This window comes from Chaetura pelagica, unplaced genomic scaffold (assembly GCF_000747805.2).
Source record: "Chaetura pelagica isolate M959 unplaced genomic scaffold, ChaPel_1.0 scaffold79, whole genome shotgun sequence".
NCBI lineage: Eukaryota > Metazoa > Chordata > Aves > Apodiformes > Apodidae > Chaetura > Chaetura pelagica.
This window is the reverse complement of record NW_009969339.1, coordinates 774,311-796,703: the sequence shown is the minus strand read 5'-3', so window position 1 is coordinate 796,703 and position 22,393 is coordinate 774,311. Positions and strand designations below refer to the sequence as shown.

Here is a 22,393-nt window from a genome sequence, read left to right as displayed (position 1 = left end):
TAACCTGGGCAGCTGCCAGGTTAAGTGCCTCTAGCTCGAGGGCTGAAGCACCTGTGCAAACAGGATATCAGAAACAGCACTAACCCTGACAGTCTGCTGCTGGAAGTAGGAAAGTGGAGATACTTCCACAGCTGGAGAAGAAAGAGAACCAGCCTCTCTTCTCCATTGGACTGCTGATTTGGAGAGGAATTTTATTTAGATCAAGGGCTCAGCTGACAAGGCACATAACCTTCAGCCAGACACTGAACAGCTCTATCAAACCAATCAATAGCAAACACACTACAGAATCATTTTTAACCCCTCAGAAACTGGAGAGGACTAAAACTCTAGAAACAAAGCTGAAGTTCAACAAATTTTAACAAGAAACCACCTAAAACTAAACTGCTAAGTCCTCTGCAGGATCTGCCTTAAAAAAAAAAAAAAGCAAAACCAAAACCACCTTCAAGGTCAGTGATCATGGCCTCGTGCTTATTCTTGAGTTTGGCTAAACTCTTAGATTTCTCCTCTTCCTCTGTCAGGTTCGTTGTAAATTCAGACATTCTGTCTTCCAACAGTTTCTTTTCCTGCAGAATTGAGAAGGCAGTGTCAAAGCAGTTGTTGGAATTATAGGAGATTTTTCTAGAGCTGACTGTGCTTAAAGAGGTCAATGTCATTAGTGCCTACTCCTGCTACAAGGGAACTTGGAATGAAGTAAATCCTCTCAGGATTATCGACAGTATTAAAATAAATGGTTACTTACAGATTTGTAATTGGCAGCCCTTTCAAAGGTGAAAGGGAAGTCTGTTTATGAAATAATTTGGTCCTGTTTGGCATAACAATGTATCAGAAAACAGTTGTGTTGGGATTATTATTCAGTGGAGGATATTTAAATATCATACAATACTGACTTGCAAAGAATACAGGCAAGCAATTTCAAAAATCCAGGTCAGAGTTGTCAAAGACAAGACTGAATTCATTCACAAGCTTCCCTGTACGATGGGAAAGGTCAGCCTTTGATGGGTGGCTCCAGGAGAAACACCTGTGCATCTTTAGCCTGCTTAAGAAGCTGTGGGAGTCTTACCTTAGCCAATTTGAGATTCTGATCTTCCAGAACCATCACATCTTCTTCCAGTTTCTTCAACTTGGCCTCTGTGGTCACTTTTTCTAGCTGCAGCTTCTGCCTTGCACTTTCCTCTTCTTCAAGCTGCTCCTCTAGTTCCTTCACAACAGCCACAGAAAAGCCAGGCATTTGTCAGGGCTGCTTACTAACCAAAGTAACGGCAGAGTAGCAATACTAGAACTAGCAAGGTTTCTTTATCCTTCCTTCAAGGTACTTAGTACTTTCCAGAAGTGACATTTCTGTCATGACTTAATGCAACATTCTGCATCCTAACAAACAAGTTTTCTAGCAGACTAAACAACGTGCTTTTGCACCTGACTTTAGCAAAGACTTGTCTAATTATTTGACAAGTGGCCATCATTTGCATCTTCAGGAATGGAGCAGCTCATTCCAGGTGACTGAATGCCTTGGACTCAGCACCAGAATCACTGTGTTCTACTGCTATTTCTACAGATGGATTTTTCTATGTTGTTTTTTTTTTTTTCCTCTCCCATTTCTCTCCAAGCTGAGACAAAAAACTAACTCTAATCCTTACTATTGTCTTTACTGACAAGAGACAGCATTCTTAAGGTACTACCTGGATGTTCTGCTGCATTTTCTTCTTTTCAGCCTGCAGATGTTGACACCGTTCTTCCTCTTCCTCCACTCTTGCTTCCAGGTCATGACATATCTCCTCCAGTTCCTGCTTCTTGGCTGTCAGACGGGCTCTTATCTCCTCAGCTTCAGCACAGAGTTCAGTTTCTGCTTGCAACTGTTCCTGCAGCTGCATCTTCTCTGCCATTAGCTACATTGGACAGAAAGTCAGAAATAAGACAAGCTCCAATTTACCAAATCACTCAGCTACCTGTGTTAAGTGATGTGCTCCTGTGTTCCACAGTTAGTCTTGATCACTACAACAGTCTCCTGCTGCTATCAAAAGCTAAATATCAAAACATAGCTTTTAAGTGTTTGTTCTCCTTCACAAACCAGGCTCTGCAAGCACATCCTATGTTAGTCTGAACAAATGTCTCAAGACCATATCCCTTTGAAATAAGGGCACTATCTAGTTTTACCCTGCGAAAGTAACACAATAATTATCAGCCCTGCTGCCACCTTCTGTGTTCCAAACAAAAATAATTCAATTAATTATGAGGTTCAATTCAACCAGCTTGCTATAATACTGAGCCAAAGGAGACCCTTCTTCATAAAATGGCTATAGAAGGACAACAGGTAGTCGCTGTTCAAAATTACATGCTAGAGGAACTGAACTGGGAAGAAAGGCAAAAGAAACTGAACAAACTGAACTGACTTGCAGCCAATTCACATATTTCAACAAGCTGGAACCCTGTAGCTAATCCATCAAACCAGTGAAACAAAGGAGCAGCTCTCAAGCAGTTGGCCAGGTACAGAAAGAATGACTTTTACAAATGAGATTTGCAAAGTTACCTGGGCCTGGAAGGTCTCCAACTCACTCAGTCTATTTTCTGCAGCCAGCTGCTTCTCCTTGACCTTTATTAGCTCTTCTTCCTTGGCCATCATCTCCTCTTCCTGTCTGCTTACTTGCAGGAGAGGCTTCACCTGAAAGGGAAACCAAGGCAATGAGATGTGCATAAGGAATACATTAAAAAATGCTCCTGTACTTGATAAGCATTGAATAAAACAACTTTTAGGTAAGTGTCATATTTGAAGGACTGACCAACTGTTTTGCTGTGAACTCTGGGAAAATCATTGAGAATTAGGAATCATCTGCTCTGCCAATATCACACTTTATGCCTGCCCACTGTTTTCTCCAGGATTGGATGCATCAGGAAAGGCTGGGTAAATTCCAGACCCTCGAGGGCAAAGTAATAATAGCAGAAGACTAAAAACGTTGCCACACAGTTGCCATAACATCAAAGCAAGCTATCCTCTTTATTTTCTTAGACAGAGTACTAAGAGATGACTTCTGCTTTTCCACAACATTACCTGGATAGCACCTTGCACTTGGTTTATGCAGGCTATGGTATCCACTGCCTAAATGCAAGCCAGCAGCTACAATCGCAGAGGAAGTGGAGTTTGTGTTCTGCTTCAACCTAGGGTTTCTAATTGACCTAGAGTTTCTAATGGACAAGTGGCCGAGTATGAGCCAGCAGTGTGCCCAAGTGGCCAAGAAAGCCAATGGCATCCTGGCTTGTATTAGAAATAGTGTGACCAGCAGAAGGAGAGAGGTGATTGTCCCCCTGTACTCAGCACTGGAGAGGCCACATCTGGAGTGTTGTGTCCAGTTTTGGGCACCTCAATTCAAGAGAGATATTGAGGTGCTGGAGTGAGTACAGAGGAGGGCAACGAAGCTGGTGAAAGGCCTAGAGAATAAATCTTATGAAGAAGGCTTGAAGGAGCTGGGAATGTTTAGTTTGAGGAAGAGGAGGCTGAGGGGAGACCTCATCAGTCGTTACAACTACCTCATCAGTGTCTACAACTACCTGAAAGGTCATTGTAGAGAGGTTGGTGCTGGTCTCTTCTCACAGGCAATTAGCAACAGAACAAGAGGGAATGGCTTCAAGCTGCAACAGGGGAGGTTTAGACTGGACATCAGGAAAATTTTTTCACAGGAAGTGTGGTTAGACACTGGAATAGGGGTCATTTGGATGTGGTGTTGGTGGATGTGGTTTAGGGGAGAACTTTGCAGAGTAGGGATGATGGTTGGACTCAGTGATTCCAAGGCTCTTTTCCAACCTGGATAGTTCTATGATTCTGTGAACCCAAGAAACTGCAACCGAACTGTCAAAATTGCAAAGGGAAAAATACTACCTTGGTGAACAACCTCCACCACTGCCAGTTCCGCAGTTTCAAATAGGCTGCACAGTTCCTCTGAAGCACTTTCATGGCTGTCAGTTGTTGCTGGCGCTTGGCAAAGGCTCTGCAAGGTAAAAAAGTGGAGATCAGAGGAACCCACAGAAACACACAATTGTCTACATCAAAACCTTTCTTAGATACTCTACATTTTTACTTTAGGATATTCCCAGCAAAATTTCCAGTTAACATCCTCTGTCTTTTAAGTTTGGAGATTTTTTTCAGTGAAGAGTGGTTATCCTTTCCTTTATTTAATTTCCTATTAAATTAAGATTTTCCCTAATGTCTTCTAATCTCAAGTCTCACTATTTGCACTTCAAACAGGGAAATCTGAAACAGGTGTGTTTTCCTGCCAATCTGACAGATACTACTTTTGTTTTTTTAGAACTGTATTAATTTTCTTGTCTTAATAGCTTAAGAGAAACCCTACCTACAACTCCTGAATCAGTGCTATACTGAATCATTTTCACATTCATGGTTTGCAGCTCTGTCAATATTCCCCTAGAGAAACAGATTTTAGTGCTCTGATAGTATGTGGGACAGCAGCACAGAGCTTCTTGCAGGTGCCAGAAGTCTGCATTACAGAGATCAGAAAACCCTAAAATAACCATCAGCCATTATATACAACAAATAAATCATAGCCTTTCTGACAAAAGATTATTTCTTGTCAGCTTTTTTTTTTTTTTTTTTTTTTTTAAGATGAACTTACACCTGAATGGGAGAAATACACATGTTTATAATGCACTTACTTTCTGGCCAGGTAGCCTCTGCAGCATGCTTGGAAGCCAATAATAACATCTGTGATCTTCAGGTCTCGCTCTTCTTCAAGATGAGCAAGGACTCCAGCTCTGAAAAACACTTTACTCTGTCCAATTCGATAAAGGTTGGAATCCAGCTCCAGTGCTTTGAGGTAATCAGAGACAGAGAGAAGTCTTTATCTCCTTCAAAGAATGCTTCATGTGAAACGTCACAGAACATTTGTGTCTCATGGCTGTAAAATACCCCTTCCCTACAAAGGGCCAATCAGGCCAGCCAAAATTGCTAACTCCCAATAAACTCCTGTCCCAATTAGAGGAGTTGGAACTCAGCCAAGCACAGCATGAAGTGGAGGTAATCAGAGACAGAAAGTATGATAGACACCATTGTTTAATACAACAGCACATCCAGTACGCTGGACTACAAGGAACCTGTGAGGAACGTATGCCTAGTCTCAAGAGCCCTCTTCCTTTACTAAAAAAACACATCTGTTGATCCTTCTTATTTATTTTTCCAGCCCTAATCTTTGTCAGGAAAAGGTACTCCAACCAACTTGTCCATCCTCTAAAGGATTTGCTGTCAACACTTATACTAGTTAAGAAGAATAAGGCATACACTACTTTGAGACAAAAATGGGAATCCCTTACAGCCAAACTGATTTCAATCTCCCCTAGTCTTCACCTACAGAGCCAAATCTTTCCCTTTGAAGCAGGCAATTCTGCAGAAATTAAGTGGAGCCTTCACCAAAACCATTTGTCATCAGCAGGCCATTACAAAAAGTTTGTTGAAGCTCATACTTTAAGCATGTGCTAAAGATAACATTAATGCTTCTATGCATTTTGATTCCATGAATTCTTCTGGTGTCACAAAGGGGATGCATCTGTGGAAACAGAAAGTTTCTCTGCCTAGAATTACTGAGTCTCATACTACTCAAAAGCCTCCACCTGTGAAGCCAAGAAATAGCTTTTTGCACCCTTCTTCTGTGAGACAAAACATTTAACTTTGTAATTTGGTCTTTGAGTACAAGATATATTTAACAAGCATAACTCCCAATTTCCACACCACACCCATAAGGTTTAATAGACTTTCTGGGATGTCTTACCATCAGCACACAAGCTTGCTTTCCATCCATAAATCCTTTGGGAATTGCATTTGGAGTTAAGATTTCATATCTGAAAAGGAAAAAGCATTAGACTTGTTACAAAAGCATATTTGAGAACAAAAATGAAGACCAATCAGTAATGCATCCCTATGGCATTATGAGTTTGACCGCTTATGGTCTTGTTCAAAGAAAAAACTGCACCTCTGGACAACAGAGTGTGAAGCAGTAGTCTTAGATAAGGTCCTCTGCACCTCACCTTAGCTACACAATTACTAGAGAAGTCAAAGATGCTTTTGCGAGACTTTGTGCAAGGGAATACCAAGGGATGTTCTGTACTGCTGCCTTTGAAAACCATCACAGCCTAGTTGTAATAAACTACTTGAACTTCTGTGCTCATGTCTTAACTTGGCCAGGGTAAAGATTATTTCAGGTTCTTTTCTAGGCCTTACCTTTGTCTGAATTCCTGGAATACAACTCTGTTGGGGAAACCTTGACGGCAAATACGGATTCCCTCCAACACTCCATTACAGCGAAGCTGGTCGAGGACCAAGTGGGGATCTAGTTTTCCAGCCTAGCAAGGGAAAAGCATATCTTATAAATAGCACAAAGCTTTTACAGAAGGGGCTTGTCCCCTTGCTTCCCACTCTTTTTTGTAAAGCAGGCACTTCTCTCTTTTCCAATTAGAAGCAATTGAAAGCTTCTATGCCACCTTAAGAACTGCAAAGATCAGTCTCCAAAACTGTGGTTAAGTATACAGTTATTTAGAATGACCTTAAAAAGATATCCTAGGAAAACAGGATCTCCAAGGTCTCTTGCAAACCCTGGAAAAAGTAACCCAGCCACATGTCCCTGGAAGCCCACGTAAGACTGCATGGGCTGTACTAACTGTCTTACCTTTTTCTCATGGTTGGGAATAATACAACGGACAAAGTTGGGATTGGTGTTCCTCAAAGTAGCCATCAGCTTAGCCAGCTGTTCTTTATAGAGCTGTCCCACTGTTCGGAACATACCCTTCCTGGTTTTAAAGGCTCCTGGCAGTGCTGATTCTGACATACCAGCTACCTGATCCAGCCCAACAATACGGTCAACTAGAGAGAAAACAAGAAAGTGTTAAAATTTTGCCACAAAGGAAGCACTGGAACGTACAAAGAACATCTGGGTAGAACAGGATAAATGAGAGGAGCTGCAGGATCCTTTTTGCTTCATCTCTACACAGATATTGACTCCTGTACAGAATTTGTGCAGGGATAGGAGCAGGAAGGAAAAAAAGCAGCAGCTCACTACTGGAAGTTTGAGTGATGGATTCAAACTTTCTCCCAGACATATTCTAGTGATGCTCTGGATGGCAGCTCTGGAAGAACAATCTTGAAGTGAGTTTCAGATGCTTCTACTTGCTTAGGTTACAATGACAAACAACAAACCATGAGTTCTAGCTGCTAGCCCAAAAGAGTCAACTATTAGTTAACTCTTACTCAGAACGGGCCACAGTTAGAGAAAAAGCCCAGCTTCACTCTTGCATTACAGGCAGAACTGCCATAACCGGTGATCAGAGAAGCCACATCTACTTGCTAACTGAGCAAACATGGTAGAAGGCATGATAGAAACCAAACCTCAAGATACCACTGTTTGAGTTATTTTTGGAGTACAAGTATTCTACAACAGAGACATAAACAATGCCACTAGGAGAAAGTCAGAATTTCCTGCCCCAACAGTTTCTCCACTATGCCACAACAACACCTAAACACTGATGAAGCTATCACAATGTCAGGAGGATCCCACAGATCCTTTTTTACAACTGAAACCAGCTAAATCTGAGAGCAAAAGGGGCAAGAAGAAACTAAAACATTACTTTTCCCATTGGCTTTCTACATGGAGATACAAATTCACCCACTGAACCAAAACCAACTGTATACATTTCCAAACCCTCAGCCCATTTTTATTCAGTGCTTCGAGCTACTATTTCACTTCATCTTTGGTGGCTGACTGATGCCTTCCAATCTTCCTTCAGGCTTCCAATCTGCAATTCAACAAACACATCAACTTGTGCCCATTTAAAAAACCCCAAAAAACTGCTTAGAGAAACCCCTACAAAAGAAGAAACAAGAAAGGATACTCTGAGTTAAAGCTAATATTAGTTTATAACTGCTCACTTCTAGAGCCACTGTTAGGATAGGGTCAAGGTTGTCTTATCAAAAGAGAAGATGACGATGTAACGGGAAGTCTACAGAAGAGTGTCCCAGATTGCAGCTGGAACAATCCTCTTAAAAATCTTGAGCCCTGCAATCTACATCAAGATAGCAAAAAGGACAGTCACTTGCAACAGAAGATCCAGCTAAGAACAATCCGTGAGGACTGATCAGCTGTGGTTCAGCTGACATTTCCAGTCCAAAAGGAGTCTCGCACAGCAAAGGCCACATGAGGCACAAGTTGCTGACAGCCATTTTTCAAGCAGTACAAGTTCCTTTGCCAAACTTTCTTTTAAATGACTAGCAGCTGAAGTAAAAACCCAATACCAGAATCAGTGTTAAACTGGATTTCAGTTTTAAACAGCTTCAGAAATCCCCCTTCCAAATTCTTGTAAGAAACACAGCCTTGCTAAGTCTGCATACAAACACTTGATGGGAATTTGCTTTTAGCTGTTGCCATGCAAGACTTGCAAGAGCAACTTTTAGCACCTGAATACATCCCTATTTTTCTTAAAACCATTTGCAAGGTGAGAGTTTTGCTGTTGTTTTGAAGTCCGTAAGGAGCTACTAGCACAAAGCAGAGGAAATGAACAAGAAATACAAGCAGGTATGACAAAGGGACAAAGAGAAGTTAACAGAAGCAGTTCTTGCATGGCTCTAGGATGCATTACACACATGACATGACAGCTGGGTTTCTAAGTCACCTGGTTCTAGATGAAGAATAGGAAAGTGTTGATAGAAATAGGCTCTCTGAACCTTCTGCATCTCTGCAACAGACAGAGACGTCAAAGAAAACCCACCACAGAAAGTGACAGCAACAGTAAGAAAAGCAGATAAACCCAGAAAAGATAAGAGTAAAATACTGAACAACACTGCAGAAAGAACACACTAGTTGCAGGACTGAAGAGATTCAACCTCAGATCTCGCATTTGAGTGGTGCAGCTCTACAAGCTGCTGGGACATAATGGTGCTTTCATATTTTATCCTGGCATTCTTGGTTTGAAAAATAATTGCTACATATGCTGCAAGCTCAACATCAGTTGATGCAAGCAAACCTTTCTCTTGAGTTACAGCAAACTTTTAATACAATACCATTATCTAAGCAAAAGATGTTCCAGGTAATGCTCATCTTGGTGGCTTAGTCTTCAGGGGAAAAAAGCAACATAGCTCATTGCATACTTTTGATGATCAAACAAACTCTTCCACATAAAACAGGAGAAAACAAATGAAATTAAGTTTAATTACATACCATCTTTCCACAGCTCAGACACAAACTTGTCTGATGACTGGTGAAGAAGAGTAGCAATGTTATCATTCAGTGGATCCATGTTCTTCATCAGCCATTCATCTGCTTTATAATCCACCTGGAGAAGAGAAAACACATCAGAAAATGTGGGGGGGGGCAGAATTTCTGCAGCACAAGATGCAACAAGATCCTGCAAAGTCTGTAAAAGTAGCACTGGGGCTTTCACAATCAACATGAGATTACCTAATCGTGCTTGGATGTGCTGTCTAAGCAAGCATGCCTATATATTTCAAACCTTAACAAACAGCTGCATGTTCTGTTCTGTCAGTCCAGGGAATGGATTTGCAATGCTAGTGTGCACCACCCAGAGTGTAACACAAAAGCCAAATGCATCATCATTTGCGGTGATGAAGACTTCATGTTATTTCTGAGAATTATCTCCAATCTCACCAAAGTCACAGACAACAAATTTTAAATGGTGTCAGTTCAACATGTCTTCATCTATAGATCTGTAACTTGCAGGCAAATTCCCACAGGCCCTGTAAGGTCCACAGCAATGGAACAACTTCATGAAATCTTCCACTGGTTTCCCATAGGCAGCCATTTTGGTAAGTAGCCATTTGTAAGTAGCAGTGGTTATGCATTAGCAAATATGGCAGACATTCCAATGTTCACATTTTAGCTACTAGTTCTTTACCTTGCCAGCATAATGTATGATACAGAAGTCAGCTTTGTCTTTCAGCTGTTTTGGCTTCTGAAATTTGGGGTGGGTGCCTTGTTCTTGCACAACTTTTTCAACAAAGCTTTTGTCTGTTGCTTTTGGGAACCAGCATTCTTCATCCAGCAGGGCCAGAATACCAGGAGGCCCAGCCTTAAAGAAAGTGAAACATCAAAACATTATTATATGTCATTACATGACTATACCAGTAATTAACACCTTTAGATGGCTAGAGGAAAAAAAAAAAAAGGTACTTAAGCCTGATCCTCATCACATTCACTGTTCTGCTGTATCAGTTCAACTACTCCCATGTTAATAGAGTATTTATTCAAAATCCTCATCTGACTTCTAAACATTTTAATGAAGCGTCTTCCATGACATTAGTCTTAGTTGTTTTACGTGGGGAAAAAAAAATGGTGTTTTTATTAGAAGAACACCATCAGTCTCCTCGAAATATCCAGGTGTCTAAGTGCAGAAGACCATATCAGAACATTTCACAGACAAATCCTTGCTACTGGAACATCTATGAAATTTAAAAACTTCCAAGGAGAATGGAGACAGAGATTCACAGCTTCTCATCACACTGACAGTTAAGTAAGAAAGTTCACACTACTTATGGTAAGCCACACATACATCTAGCACCACGCACACCTACACAAACAAAGACAATTTTGTGAGAGGAAAAAGTGGCTCACTAGATCTATTTTCATCCTGTATTTCCTACAGAACTGATACTAACAGTTTTATTGGTGACATACTCTGAGACAAAGAGGAAACTGCTCACTTCTAAGCATACCACAGTGTCAGTAGACAATTACAAAAGCCAGAAAGCTAGTCTCCAGTCTACTGGCAGAGGTTGTGTGCTCAATGACAAAACTAGTGCAGCCATTTCTTGCTGCTCAATGGTAGAAGAACAAGCTTACCGGCTTCTCTATGAGGTCAATGCAGGGCTGCAGATCCAGGCCAAAGTCAATGAAATTCCACTCAATGCCCTCTCTCTGGTACTCCTCTTGCTCCAGAATGAACATGGTGTGGTTAAAGAGCTGCTGCAACTTTTCGTTTGTGTAGTTAATACACAACTGCTCAAAGGAGTTCAGCTAATGAAGGAAAGGCAGAAAGATGTTGGAAAAGTTGCTTTGGAAGACTCACCTACTAATCTTTTAGATCACATCTACAGTTCAGGAATTTAAACTAGTGCTCTGTGTAGGATGGACAGTTGTTTGTCAATAACTCCATTTGTTTATGAGCTGCCTTTCACGTCACATGCCACTGCATTACTGCTGCAGTCCCTAGAGAAGTTCATATACACTGTTCCTCAGACTTTGCAAAAACACATTTAGTTGTAAACAGTAGAAGAAATACTGCAGCTCTTTAACCCAGGAACAGAAATCACTGTTTTTTCTCACAGACTCAGAGCTAGCAAGTCCTCTTCATAGAAAGAGGAAGCAACAGAAGCCTGAAGACAAATTCCTAAAAGCATGTGTACTGCAAAGTCCCTTTTTAATCCTCATCTATGGAAAACAGAGCAGGGAAAGTGAGGGAAATTTCTTCAACATCTCCAGATTTCTCCAAACCGTAAGTACAAGGTTAATAACCCACAATGCAATTTCATGTTAGACCACACTAAATATAGTGCAGCTGCTAAAGAGAAAGGGGCCTGTTCTACATCCTCTATGTTTCACTAAGTCATAACCATGTATTTCTAATGCCCTCCTTTTCATGAGATTCTGCAACCATGAAATCAAAGGTAGACTGATCAGAGAGGGGGAAGGGGAAGGAAAAAAAAAAAACAACAAACAACCCAACTTTTCTGTGTCTTAGTTTTCCATTTCATTAATACATTGGTCCAATTCACTTTGAAGCTGCACGTAAGCTAGATCCAACATAGCACAGGTTCATAGGAGCTGCCTGGTTGGGATAATGGCAGGCTAGTTATTTTTTGATGGCAGATTGTGGCTGCTTCGAAATATAATGCAAAGCCACATTCCAAAATTATTGTTTCACAGACATAATGGTTTGGCCTAACAGTTCACTGCCACCTACAGAGGGAGCTCCCATTTCTCCTCTTTTCCTGCTCTCCCTCAAATATCCTACATTTATCTTACATTATTTTTAATGCTTAGATTCCCCTTTGCAGACTGATTCAATTATAAAACATACTAAGAAAATATTTTCCACAGGGTTAGAAAGGTGAACAGTAAAAGCAGTTGCAGGCAGCAGCAGCAGAGGGGAACGAGATCAAGTTCACTCCTTTTCTCCATCAAGGAGCTGCTGTTCAATCTGTTTAGCTGCATGAGAAATCACACTCTGATCCCCAATTTTCATGCTTCTTGCAGAAAGGAGCATACATAGGTCAGAATTTATGTTTGATCTAATTTGGTCTACCCTGTCTGTGTCTTCTCCAAAACTCCTTTTCATTACGCTAATAGGTTTCAGTGGGTCATCCTTTAAATATCTGGGGACAGACTAATGGGACATAAAATTCTAAGTCTAGTGGTGATCTGTCACTCTATATGAGGTTTTAAAATAATTTTTTGTAGGTTATCAAAGACTACAGCTGAGAACTATAAAGAAACAAGAACATCTGGAACTGTGAAATTAAAATAATTCTAATGCACATACCAAAAAGGATGTAAGCACCAGCATATGCAGCAAGGAGATAAAACATTAGCAGAATACATAAAATACTCCAGAATGAACCACTTAAGTGAGTTAATAACTTATCTAACAGCTCACATCAGCAGAGATCTCAAATAACAAAAGTAGAATACGCGTCCTTTACAAAACTATACTGGGGTTTTTTTTCCCAGTTTCAAAGTTATATCCTTCAGCAGGTTTTGCTCCATGGTAGACCGCTGAGTTCAAGGACCTCCCATCTCCTTACCTCAAAAATCTCAAAGCCAGCAATGTCAAGGATTCCAATGAAGGATGCACCCTGTCTCTTGGTCTTATCCAGTGCCTTGTTGATGCGCATCACCAGCCACCGGAACATACGTTCGTAAGTGGCTTTAGCCAGTGCTTCAATGGCAAAGTCAGCCTGAAAAGGAAAAAAACCCCAAGAGCAGAAGTCACATTATAGTACAAAGGAAAGCACACATTACACGATTTCAGCATCTAATGGCCCAACTGTAGTCCGAGATTTTCTCTTCAGAAATTAATTGAGCAAGGCTCATTTCAGAGGTTGTTCCCAAAGAAAAGCAGGTGGCACAGTGATAGTCCATAAACAAGAGCAAATAATTTGTCTTAATAAATTAATGTGTCAAAGCCAAATTTCTAGATCTTGCCTGCTGAAGAAACTAGTGCCTGGTATTCAAGAAGAAAAATTATACCCACTCACCTCCAAAGACTACAGTAACATAACATGCCCTCAGACCCAAAGAAAAGCATTGAAATTCTTTTGTGATTTAGCATTTGTGAAACACAACCTCTCCTTCCCCTGCCACTATCCCACCTGTGACTGACACAAAAATACTATGTATATTAAGAAATTAAATACCAAAATGGAAAGGCAGCCCGTGACTATTTCTAGACTGCAGTCTCCTCCTAATCACTTTCATGTTAGGGGGGCTTGTTTATTTACACTGAGAATTAGGATGTGCTCATAAAGAAGCTGTGCACTGTGTAAGGACAGGGGCTTTGCTCCTTTCAGGAGACCACCAGCTCCTGGAAGGTCTGGTTTAATTTAGAGCACAACATGACTCCAGTGTTACAAAATTTACAATCAGTCTGAAGGGTGAGCAGCAAGTTCTTTCACCCTAGTAGCTGACCTGCTTAAAAATGGTGATTCTGAACTACAGGAATTTGGCAATGTCATCCTTGCATATAGCACTGAAGAAACTTACTCCCCTGGGACAGTCAGTCACCAAAACTAGGGGACCTGCTTATTTTTTAAATTTTTTCAGATGAAAAATGTGCTACAGCAACTCTACCTTTATACAAGTCAAGTGAGCAAATACTAAAAGCAATACATATGCTACATTATTCAAGCGTGGTTGCTATACACTGCAGTCAAAGATGGCTATTAAACATTAACACATTTGTCTTCACAGAGGCAAGGTTGAAGAATAAAGCACTCATTCATTTTTAAAGAATGCATACCTGCTCTTTGGTCTGAGCTTTCTGGACATAATCTCGTCCAACTTTGATGCGAGGAGTCAGGATACCTCTAGTGAAATCAGTCACATTGATACCCAAAAGGTGAGACACTTTCTGAGCAGCTAAAAATGGTAAAAGGAAACAACAAAGATATCAATGTTCTTTTGTTTTTTCTTAGAAAAAGCAAGAGAAAAACATTCCCACAACTGCCTTCCCAAGAGAGCAATGTAACAGTTTATAAAAAAACATTAGATGTTGAGGAGGTTGATGAGACCAGTTATCTCCAAAACAAACACCCATAAACTCTTGCAACCCATAGTACAGATTGAGTGTCTCCAGAAGCCACAGGAGTAAATTTTTAGCAATACTCTCATGCCACTAAGTCATAACATGGAAGCTTCAAAAAGTTCTTAGTCTGCAATCAACTTAAGGATATATTAAGTAACAGATTCTTTAATCAAGCTAATTGTTCTGTCTTCATCTACTGATTAGTCTTTGAGGCAACTCTACTTCAGACTCAAGATCCAAAACCCAAATAGTTTACTATCCTCCCCAAAATGCCATTTAGAGCATATTTTGTATCATAATAGCCAAAACCAAACACTTCAATTATTAACCTCTTACACTTCTGCAGGACATCTATAACGAAGGTCTAAGAGTTAAGTCATCCAACTGACAGCCTTCTATCATGTGAATCATGGTACTTTTTAAACATGCACAGTGGGCAGTGCAATTAGAACATGCACACATACTTTATAGCCACCACAAAACTATCCACCTTATAGTCACAAGACTACCTATAACGTCAGTAAAGATAACTCCTGAAAGTCTGATGATATCAGTTTGTAGAAGCAATCATTCCTAGCTTGGTTCAAACACATATACACTATGTATTCCAGTAGAGTAATCTTTTTCAATCTGGTAATCATGCGTGGTTCCTGCCTGAGCCCTGGCACAGGAACAGTACCACATTCCTGCCCATGGGTGGCTGCAAACACATGCCTGGCAAAACCGTGTATGAAGGAGCATGACCACTCCTTTGACAAATAATTCACCTCAGAGAAACAGGACTCCAGCATTCTCTACATACTGTAATATATTATTCTACTTGAAAGAACTTCCTGTAAGCTTTTTTTCTTCATTTTTCTCTGGGGTGGAAAAGAGATTGGTTACCTGTATTGTCTGGCATAGAGGCTTGGTCTGTATTACGCTCCTTCTTGAAGACTATGTTGCCAAGTTGAAGAACACCTGAGATAACCTTCAGCAGACCTTTTAAAATAACAATAGCAGCTTAGTGTCAGACCACCAAAAGCCCTGGTATGATCCAGGTATCCTTCCTGACATGGCTAAGAGGCCCTTCTCAGTATTCCAAAGACCTTTCTGGAATCTGGGGAAGGGGTGGGGAATCAGAAAATCACACGTAGTTCTTCTACACAACTCCCATTCAGGACACAGGACTTTCTCTGTTCCTCCTCTGCAAGACTAAGCAGGAAATTTACCTATTCTCTAAATCCCTATAGTAAAGTAGGAGACAGAATTGAGTATAATGCACCACCCTGTAACATCTAGATTTTTGATAAAAGGTTGGTTCTTTGTTAGAGGGCCAAAATTTACTCTTTCCTCAATGACTGCTCTTGTTAGACATAGGAAAGAGACAGTTATTAAGAGTACAAACCCATTAAGGAAGGAAGATCTGGTTTCTTTAACCTGAATCACTTTCAGCTCCCTGATCAAGATCTGTAGTCAATGCAGACATACATTATAATGTATGAAGGGCAGCAGGATGTGGGCAAAAGTGCCTGTACCACAATTATTACTAATGACATGCTGAAGCACCCCACCCATTGTTAATGATATATTCGTACTCTTTGAATGGTGCAAGTCACAAAAGCAGCATCAGATGCTAGGACAATAAAGACAGCTTTCAATACCATAGCATTAATTCAATTTTCACTATGTATGAATCAAAGCTCATTGCATAATAGCTTCTAGTTGCCTTTAGCAAAGTAAACTGTCAGTCACTTGCAAATGGGATCTAGTATCAAAGATTTTTTTGTCCTCTAATTTCTACCTGATACAGAAACATTTGTTTTAAAACAACATCCTTTGGATAAACAGTGAGGACAAAGACTCCATATCTGCTCTTACAGGACTAACAGAAAAGCAGCATATATATTCCTAGTGGCACGTTATGAAATTCAGTGGTTTGTCAGCCAAATCTGGAGTCCTGGCACTTGGACAGCTTATTTTGATGCTGTCTCATAAATGAAGACAGCTAGTATTTAGACTTCACATCAAAACTAATTAAGCCTACCACCCAGCCAGCTACTGTATGTATTCTAAGCCTATAAGGAGCATTAATGAACTTCACACTTTAAACAGACAGTGCAAAACACTAAAGCTATCTTTGCTGTAGAGGCTGGAACCAACAGCTCATCTGTGTGACAGCAAAGACATGCATTAATAACCCAACTCACAAAATCAAGTACAACAGGACATCCTGACAATGAGCTGGACTGCCAATTCTTTTATTCAGTTTAGGCAACTTTCTCTTCACCTCTATACAGCAGTTTCAGTCTCAAATGATCCAGGATACCAAGAAGTGCATTAAGCTGTGGATTATAGCAGGCTGGACTGTGAAGAGCAATAGTTAAGGCACAGGTACTTATTCCCCACAGCCACAAAAGCTGCAGCCTCCAGCAGAGGAGGTGGTGAACTCAAGCCACCACAGATGCTTGCTTCAGTGTAGAAAAAAAGCCTTAGTTTTAGAAGTTCTTATACATTCAGAAACTGAGATTTTGCAGAACACTGGTTCCCAACCAGTGAGGCACAATAGTGAATGAGACAGCACAGAGCTCTGGTGAATACATATCACTGCACTTTGTGCTGGCTGCACGCAATTCTAGCTTCACTGTCATGGTACTCTGCTCCCAGAATCAGACAGTATTAATTCTGATCAGCAGTTCAGTGTTAAGCTGGAAAGAAAGGCACTATGGCCAGGCCATTCTCAAACTACTAATCCAGCAGTGGCTGGATTAGATACTTTAAAGCCACTGCTTAGGGACAGGGGGAGCACACAAGCTGTGCACTGCAGAAGAGAATAAGGGGATTCTTGTACCTTAGATGTGTTATTAATAAACTGGATATACAGCCCTCAGATTGAGAACAAAAACAAGCAAGTTGAAGCATGTTTTCATTAGCAGCTTGACTTCTAACATTAACTGTATAAACTGAAACCATGATGGTAGATCCCGAGCTGGGTCTCTCCAAAGCCACTAAGTTTCTTATTTTCACACTGTTCATTTGGGGTGGGAGGCGAGGAGATGGGACAGGGAATGGACACCAGCAAAACAAAACCAACAAAAAACGCAAATAAAAAAAAAAAAAAAAAAAGAAAGAAAAAAAACTAGAACACAAAAAGCTCCAGAGAGATACAACCTGTTTTCTCTTTCATTGCCTTGCATTTTCAAGCCCTTCAGAGGATTCATACCTATCTGCTCCTCATCTGGGATGCCCATGATCTTCATTGCCTCCATGGTCTCCTGAAACATATCCTTGTCTTGCTGACCCGGGATGGTAACATGCCCATTGGAAAGGAAGCGATATTTATTGTAAGGCTCCAGCAGCAAATCACCTTAGGAAAGAATTAAAAAATAAGATACTGTGGCTTTTTTATTTTTTTAATAGACAACAAGCTGCCACTGAGATAAAATTTCTGACTTGCATATGGTAGCAGGTGCCAGATGAAACTGGAATTAAGCCCAGTTTTACTTCAGGCTGAATATATAGCCTATTTTAGATTAAACTGGAGTTTCTCTCTAGTTTATTCTGAATAATTATTTATAATTATTTATTATTTATCCACCTTATTTCTTTCTATTCTTTCTTCCAGCTTATTCCACTAAGACAGTGTCAATCATCATTATGCAATAAATGTAGGAGAAGCAGGGATTAACTTGAAAATAAATTTGCCTTTAATTTCAGATATCTCACTTGTTTCAAGTCAGATGAAAGTTAATATATAGCTCTTGAAACAGTAGCAACTATGAAGAAAGTCCTCTCCTTCTTCCAGATGACTCTGCAGCTCTAGCACAATACAAGCCCTGACTATGAGGCTGAGTTATTAAAGCTAGGTGTGCTGACATCCTAGACTTGAGAGCTGCTTAGGTGCTGGCAGCTTTGCTCCACTCAGTTAACTGCTAAGTACATCACAGCAGGACCATTCCTGCACTAGAAGTTTACATCATGCGAGACAGACTAAACAAGGGACATCGATTTAGATAAGGAAGGGCGTAGAGTCATTGCTGGCAAGGAGACAAGTGCAGGAAGGAACCAGAGAAGCAAGTTTTCAGGAACTGAGAAGTGCAGAGGGAGGGCAGAGGATGTGTGAGTGTACGGAAGAACTGGAGGGGGAGTGACCACATCTAAAAGGCAGAGCCAAGAAACTATGAAGGAATAGATTCTATCCCACAAGTGTTTTGGACCCTCTGTCGTTGTGATGAGGGAACCCCGTAACTACAACAAAATCATACTTACTCTTCAAATGCTCCCCTGCCCCAGACAGCAGGTAGTAAAAGATGTGGAAGGTTCTCTCCTCTTTGGCTTGACGAATTGCACGTGACTTCTCCAGCAGATCTTTAGAGAGTCAAGGCATACGGCAGGACATACATATCACTGCTATTCTATGGCAGGAGAAAAAACTTGTACTACCTGATGTTCTCCTCATGCCAATTATCAGGGATATTGATTTAGCAATCATTATCAGTCAATAACCCACTGAGCTTCTGGTCTTAGTTCTGCCAGCCTGTGAATAATGGCTTAGCTGATAAAATCCAGAAAAACAGTGGCCATCCATCCATACTTGCCTTGGACAGAGATGAGAATGGCTTAGGAAATTCCAAAGCTATTCATCTTATTACAGTTGATTATTTCTTTTCAGCCTCCTAAGATTAGAATCAATTTATTCAGAAAAAAATTCCACCATGATCACAAAGGTCACAAAATACTGTATGAAGAAGCAGGAGCCTACAGCAGTTAACTTGCTAGCATAAATTTAAGTCCTTCCTACCACTTTCTCAACCTGACAGAGTCAGTTGTGAAGAGATTGCTAGGTATCATTATTGCCACATCCATAGCCTTTAATGTCTCCTTTTAAGTGGCTACAGAAGGATACAGGTCTCAATATTGGCACCCACAATGTATCCATTGACATCGAAGTTGATTCTGATGAACTTGCCCTAAGAGAAAGATAAAAGCATTAAAATTAGTATTAATTCTATCTGATAACAGCTGTAAATAGCAAAGGTAAAACTTCTCTTTTTAATCCAGGAAAGGAAATTCAGAACAGGTCGGGCAGATAACAGCTCAGCCAATAGTCAATGCCTGCCGATCACAACATCGACATAACAAACAAGACATCAAACCCTTTCAGACATTTCTGACATTCTGGCAGCCTACAATTCAAATTCATCGTGTTTCAGCCTAGATTTCCCACAACCAGAGTCCCTGCAGTTTCACGTGCTGCGTGATCTAGACATTTCCACATTTCCACCTCCCTCAATGTTAGCTTCAATAATTTTTGATTAGTACCAGCTTTAGGTTTCCCCATCTGCCTCTCCAACATCATTCATTGTTCTCCAGAGCAAGCAAAATAAGGACCAGTATTTGCTCTTCAGAATAAAACTGACTGTAATAAACTTAAAATAAAAAACAGCAGAGTGTTCCTTCATTCCAGAGACTGATCAGGTCTATTCTGGATAAAGCACTGAATGAAAGTCACTTCCCAGGTTACTTGGAAGGAAGTCACTCACAGATAGTGCTTCTATCACTTACAACAATTCACCCAAAAGCAGACCGAGTCTTCCCTCTGGAAAGTGCGGAATATTGGCACCCATGCCAGATAGTAATACTTACAAATCTTGAGGAGTTGTCGTTCTTTACTGTCTTGGCATTTCCAAATGCCTCCAGGATGGGATTAGCCTGGAGCAGCTGTCTCTCCAGTTCTCCCTAGAGAGAAATCAGAAATTAATAAAGCAAGCAGCAGTTCGCTGCATTAACCTTGGGTCAAACCAGCGCTGAAGTTTCAGTTCACACTAGCTTGGCATCTGTTGTAGAGAAGCCACATTAAGCCTTAGGAGATGGAGCCTTAAACCTTCTTCAAAGGAGACTCGTTATCTGTGTAAAACAAACATTCACAAATGTCTTATTCATTTCCTCAACACAAGGCCATCCAAGAGCTGTCTTTCTGTTAACAAGAAGCCCTTCAAAGCCACTTGGCCACAACATTCCACTGACTTCCCAGGATCAATGTGAAACACAGTACCATCCAAGATCAAGCCCTCATCCCAGCAGCGTCTTGCCATCTAGGCTGGAAGAGCAAGGAAAATCCTGTCTTGCTACTGCAAGTTAGCACTGAACTCTGCTAGTAGTAGGTTAAGAAGTTAGTCTAAAAAGGTCTGATGTTTAAAAAACAAAAACAAATAGCTTGCACTAAGAGTCTACATCTTCCAAAATACAAGCAAAAACCTCCTTTGTAAGGAGGCACACAAAAAAGAGCATTAGTGGTATCCCACAAACTGCATGATCACTTGCATTCTGCTGCCATATATGCATGCTCCTTCCCTCAAGGAACACAAAATACTGGTAGCTGTAGAAAAAGAAAATTCAGAACCTTTACCCCTGCCAAGTACTAGACCACTGAAGCATATACACCTTTCCCTGCAGGCTCTAGATATACCCTTGAATTTTTTAAAAATTACTTGCCCTCTGTGCTAAAAGCATGGAGTTCTAACTAGTTCAAGATTACCCAAAAAGCTTCTAGAAGCAGAAAATGACAGTTTTGATTAATGTTTCTCTTTTTAGCAGTTATCAGTAAGTATTCCAGACTTCCTATCCACAACAGATGACAATGAAGCTTAATTCACAAGAAATGGAATTTATGGGCAAATTATGTAAGGGTATTTCTAAAGGAAAATTGTTCCCATTCATTTTCAAAGTGCATTATAAAGCACATTAGTCCTTACAGTCTCTCTAAAAATACATGTAGAAAAAAAGAAAAAGAAAAAAGGAAAAAATAAAGAAAAGGAGGAAGATACATGAGAACCTGTACGAAGAACTACAAGTCTTTCTTACTTCCACAACCACCTCACTTCATGCTTCCAAAGTGCAAGGCCCTCAGTCCCTGTAGAACTGCACCCCTACAGAAAGGGCAGCTGCTGCAAACACTTCAATCCATTGTTAAGTATATATAACAAGGGAGTTAGCCCTGGGAAAGGAACCTGAGCTGGCACATCTGCTCTCTCACAACACAGCCAGCATGTGACTTTAAGGAGAAAAACCTTGGAACTAAGGTTCAGTCCTTCAAACTGTGTGACAGTCACCTTTCCCCTCCTATTCTGGGACATGTCCTGAAGCTGGAACGTTCTTCCCTCACCCCATTCCTCCTCCCCATCCTGCAGTGAAGTCCTAGGCCTATGTTTGCAACTGCCATCTGCTAGCATGCAAGTGAGATACCAGCAACATAGAATTTAAACCCAACTATGGAATGAGAAGGGAAAAGATTTTTTTTAAAAAAACACATTTTTTCCTCTAAACAGAAGTCAGGCTTTCACATCAAACCTATTTTAATTATTTGGCTAAAAATAAAACTAACATTATTCTTGCCTACACAAAGACCAAAAGTCTATAGAAATCCATGCTATAAACACTCTTGCTACTTAGCACCTCGGAAACAAAGTGTCATTATTATGAAGTAGGTGTTGGTAACCGGTAGTTTAGAGGTGATTATGTCTCTTGAACCACCAAGGCAGCAACAGGAATAGAAAACAGCAGCACTATAAAGCTGTAGGGAACAGAAAATGCTAAAGAGTTAAGTCATTTAGCTCTCATGACTTGCCTTAGTGCAGTAATACAGTGGGAAGATCAAGTCCTCAGCATGCCATGACAATGACATGTAAGACTAAGTGGCTGCAATTACTGTAATATATCCAGTCCTCACTATACACTGTCTTTGTTGAAAAAGAGAATCTCATTATCTTCAAAATTTTAAAGAGGCTTTTGTGGAGTTTGTTGGTTTTGTTTACATGAAATTTTGATGGTCACCTTTAACTGAAGGAATAGATTTCATCATCATCATTATTTTTATTATTATTACACAATGGGCAATTTTGCAAAGCAAAGCCAATACAACACAAAGTTGTTTGCCATGAGTTTTCTAGAAATTCTAAGGTTCCTATAATTAAGACGCTGCCAATTTTCTGACATCTGTAATTGCCATTCCTTGACCTGAAACAGATCTGTTTAATACTTGACAAGCATTTGAACTATGTACAATATTCCTCATGAAAACAGAAGCAACAACAGCTGCTGGATCTGCCAGCCC

The 22,393-nt window shown here is 40.4% G+C and overlaps 1 protein-coding gene across 3 annotated transcripts in view; it reads right to left on the bottom strand.

Moving 5' to 3' along the window:
- MYH9 (myosin, heavy chain 9, non-muscle) overlaps window positions 1–22,393 on the bottom strand; it is a 54,571-nt gene that overhangs the window by 12,444 nt on the left and 19,734 nt on the right. Inside the window, exons 5-24 of one of the 3 annotated variants that reach the window (XM_010005764.1) lie at window positions 19,927–20,019; window positions 19,187–19,250; window positions 18,550–18,648; window positions 17,504–17,647; window positions 15,187–15,282; window positions 14,017–14,135; window positions 12,803–12,955; window positions 10,842–11,015; window positions 9,898–10,071; window positions 9,204–9,318; window positions 8,659–8,721; window positions 6,663–6,856; window positions 6,218–6,339; window positions 5,764–5,838; window positions 4,660–4,815; window positions 3,869–3,977; window positions 2,525–2,656; window positions 1,677–1,883; window positions 1,061–1,198; window positions 440–563 (exon numbers count right to left, since the gene is read on the bottom strand). In XM_010005764.1, coding sequence (XP_010004066.1) covers window positions 440–563; window positions 1,061–1,198; window positions 1,677–1,883; window positions 2,525–2,656; window positions 3,869–3,977; window positions 4,660–4,815; window positions 5,764–5,838; window positions 6,218–6,339; window positions 6,663–6,856; window positions 8,659–8,721; window positions 9,204–9,318; window positions 9,898–10,071; window positions 10,842–11,015; window positions 12,803–12,955; window positions 14,017–14,135; window positions 15,187–15,282; window positions 17,504–17,647; window positions 18,550–18,648; window positions 19,187–19,250; window positions 19,927–20,019 — 2,551 coding nt within the window. Of the gene's footprint in view, window positions 1–439; window positions 564–1,060; window positions 1,199–1,676; window positions 1,884–2,524; window positions 2,657–3,868; window positions 3,978–4,659; window positions 4,820–5,763; window positions 5,839–6,217; window positions 6,340–6,662; window positions 6,857–8,658; window positions 8,722–9,203; window positions 9,319–9,897; window positions 10,072–10,841; window positions 11,016–12,802; window positions 12,956–14,016; window positions 14,136–15,186; window positions 15,283–17,503; window positions 17,648–18,549; window positions 18,649–19,186; window positions 19,251–19,926; window positions 20,020–22,393 lie in introns of all 3 variants that reach the window. The other 2 variants (XM_010005766.1, XM_010005765.1) reach the window with 2 other exon arrangements.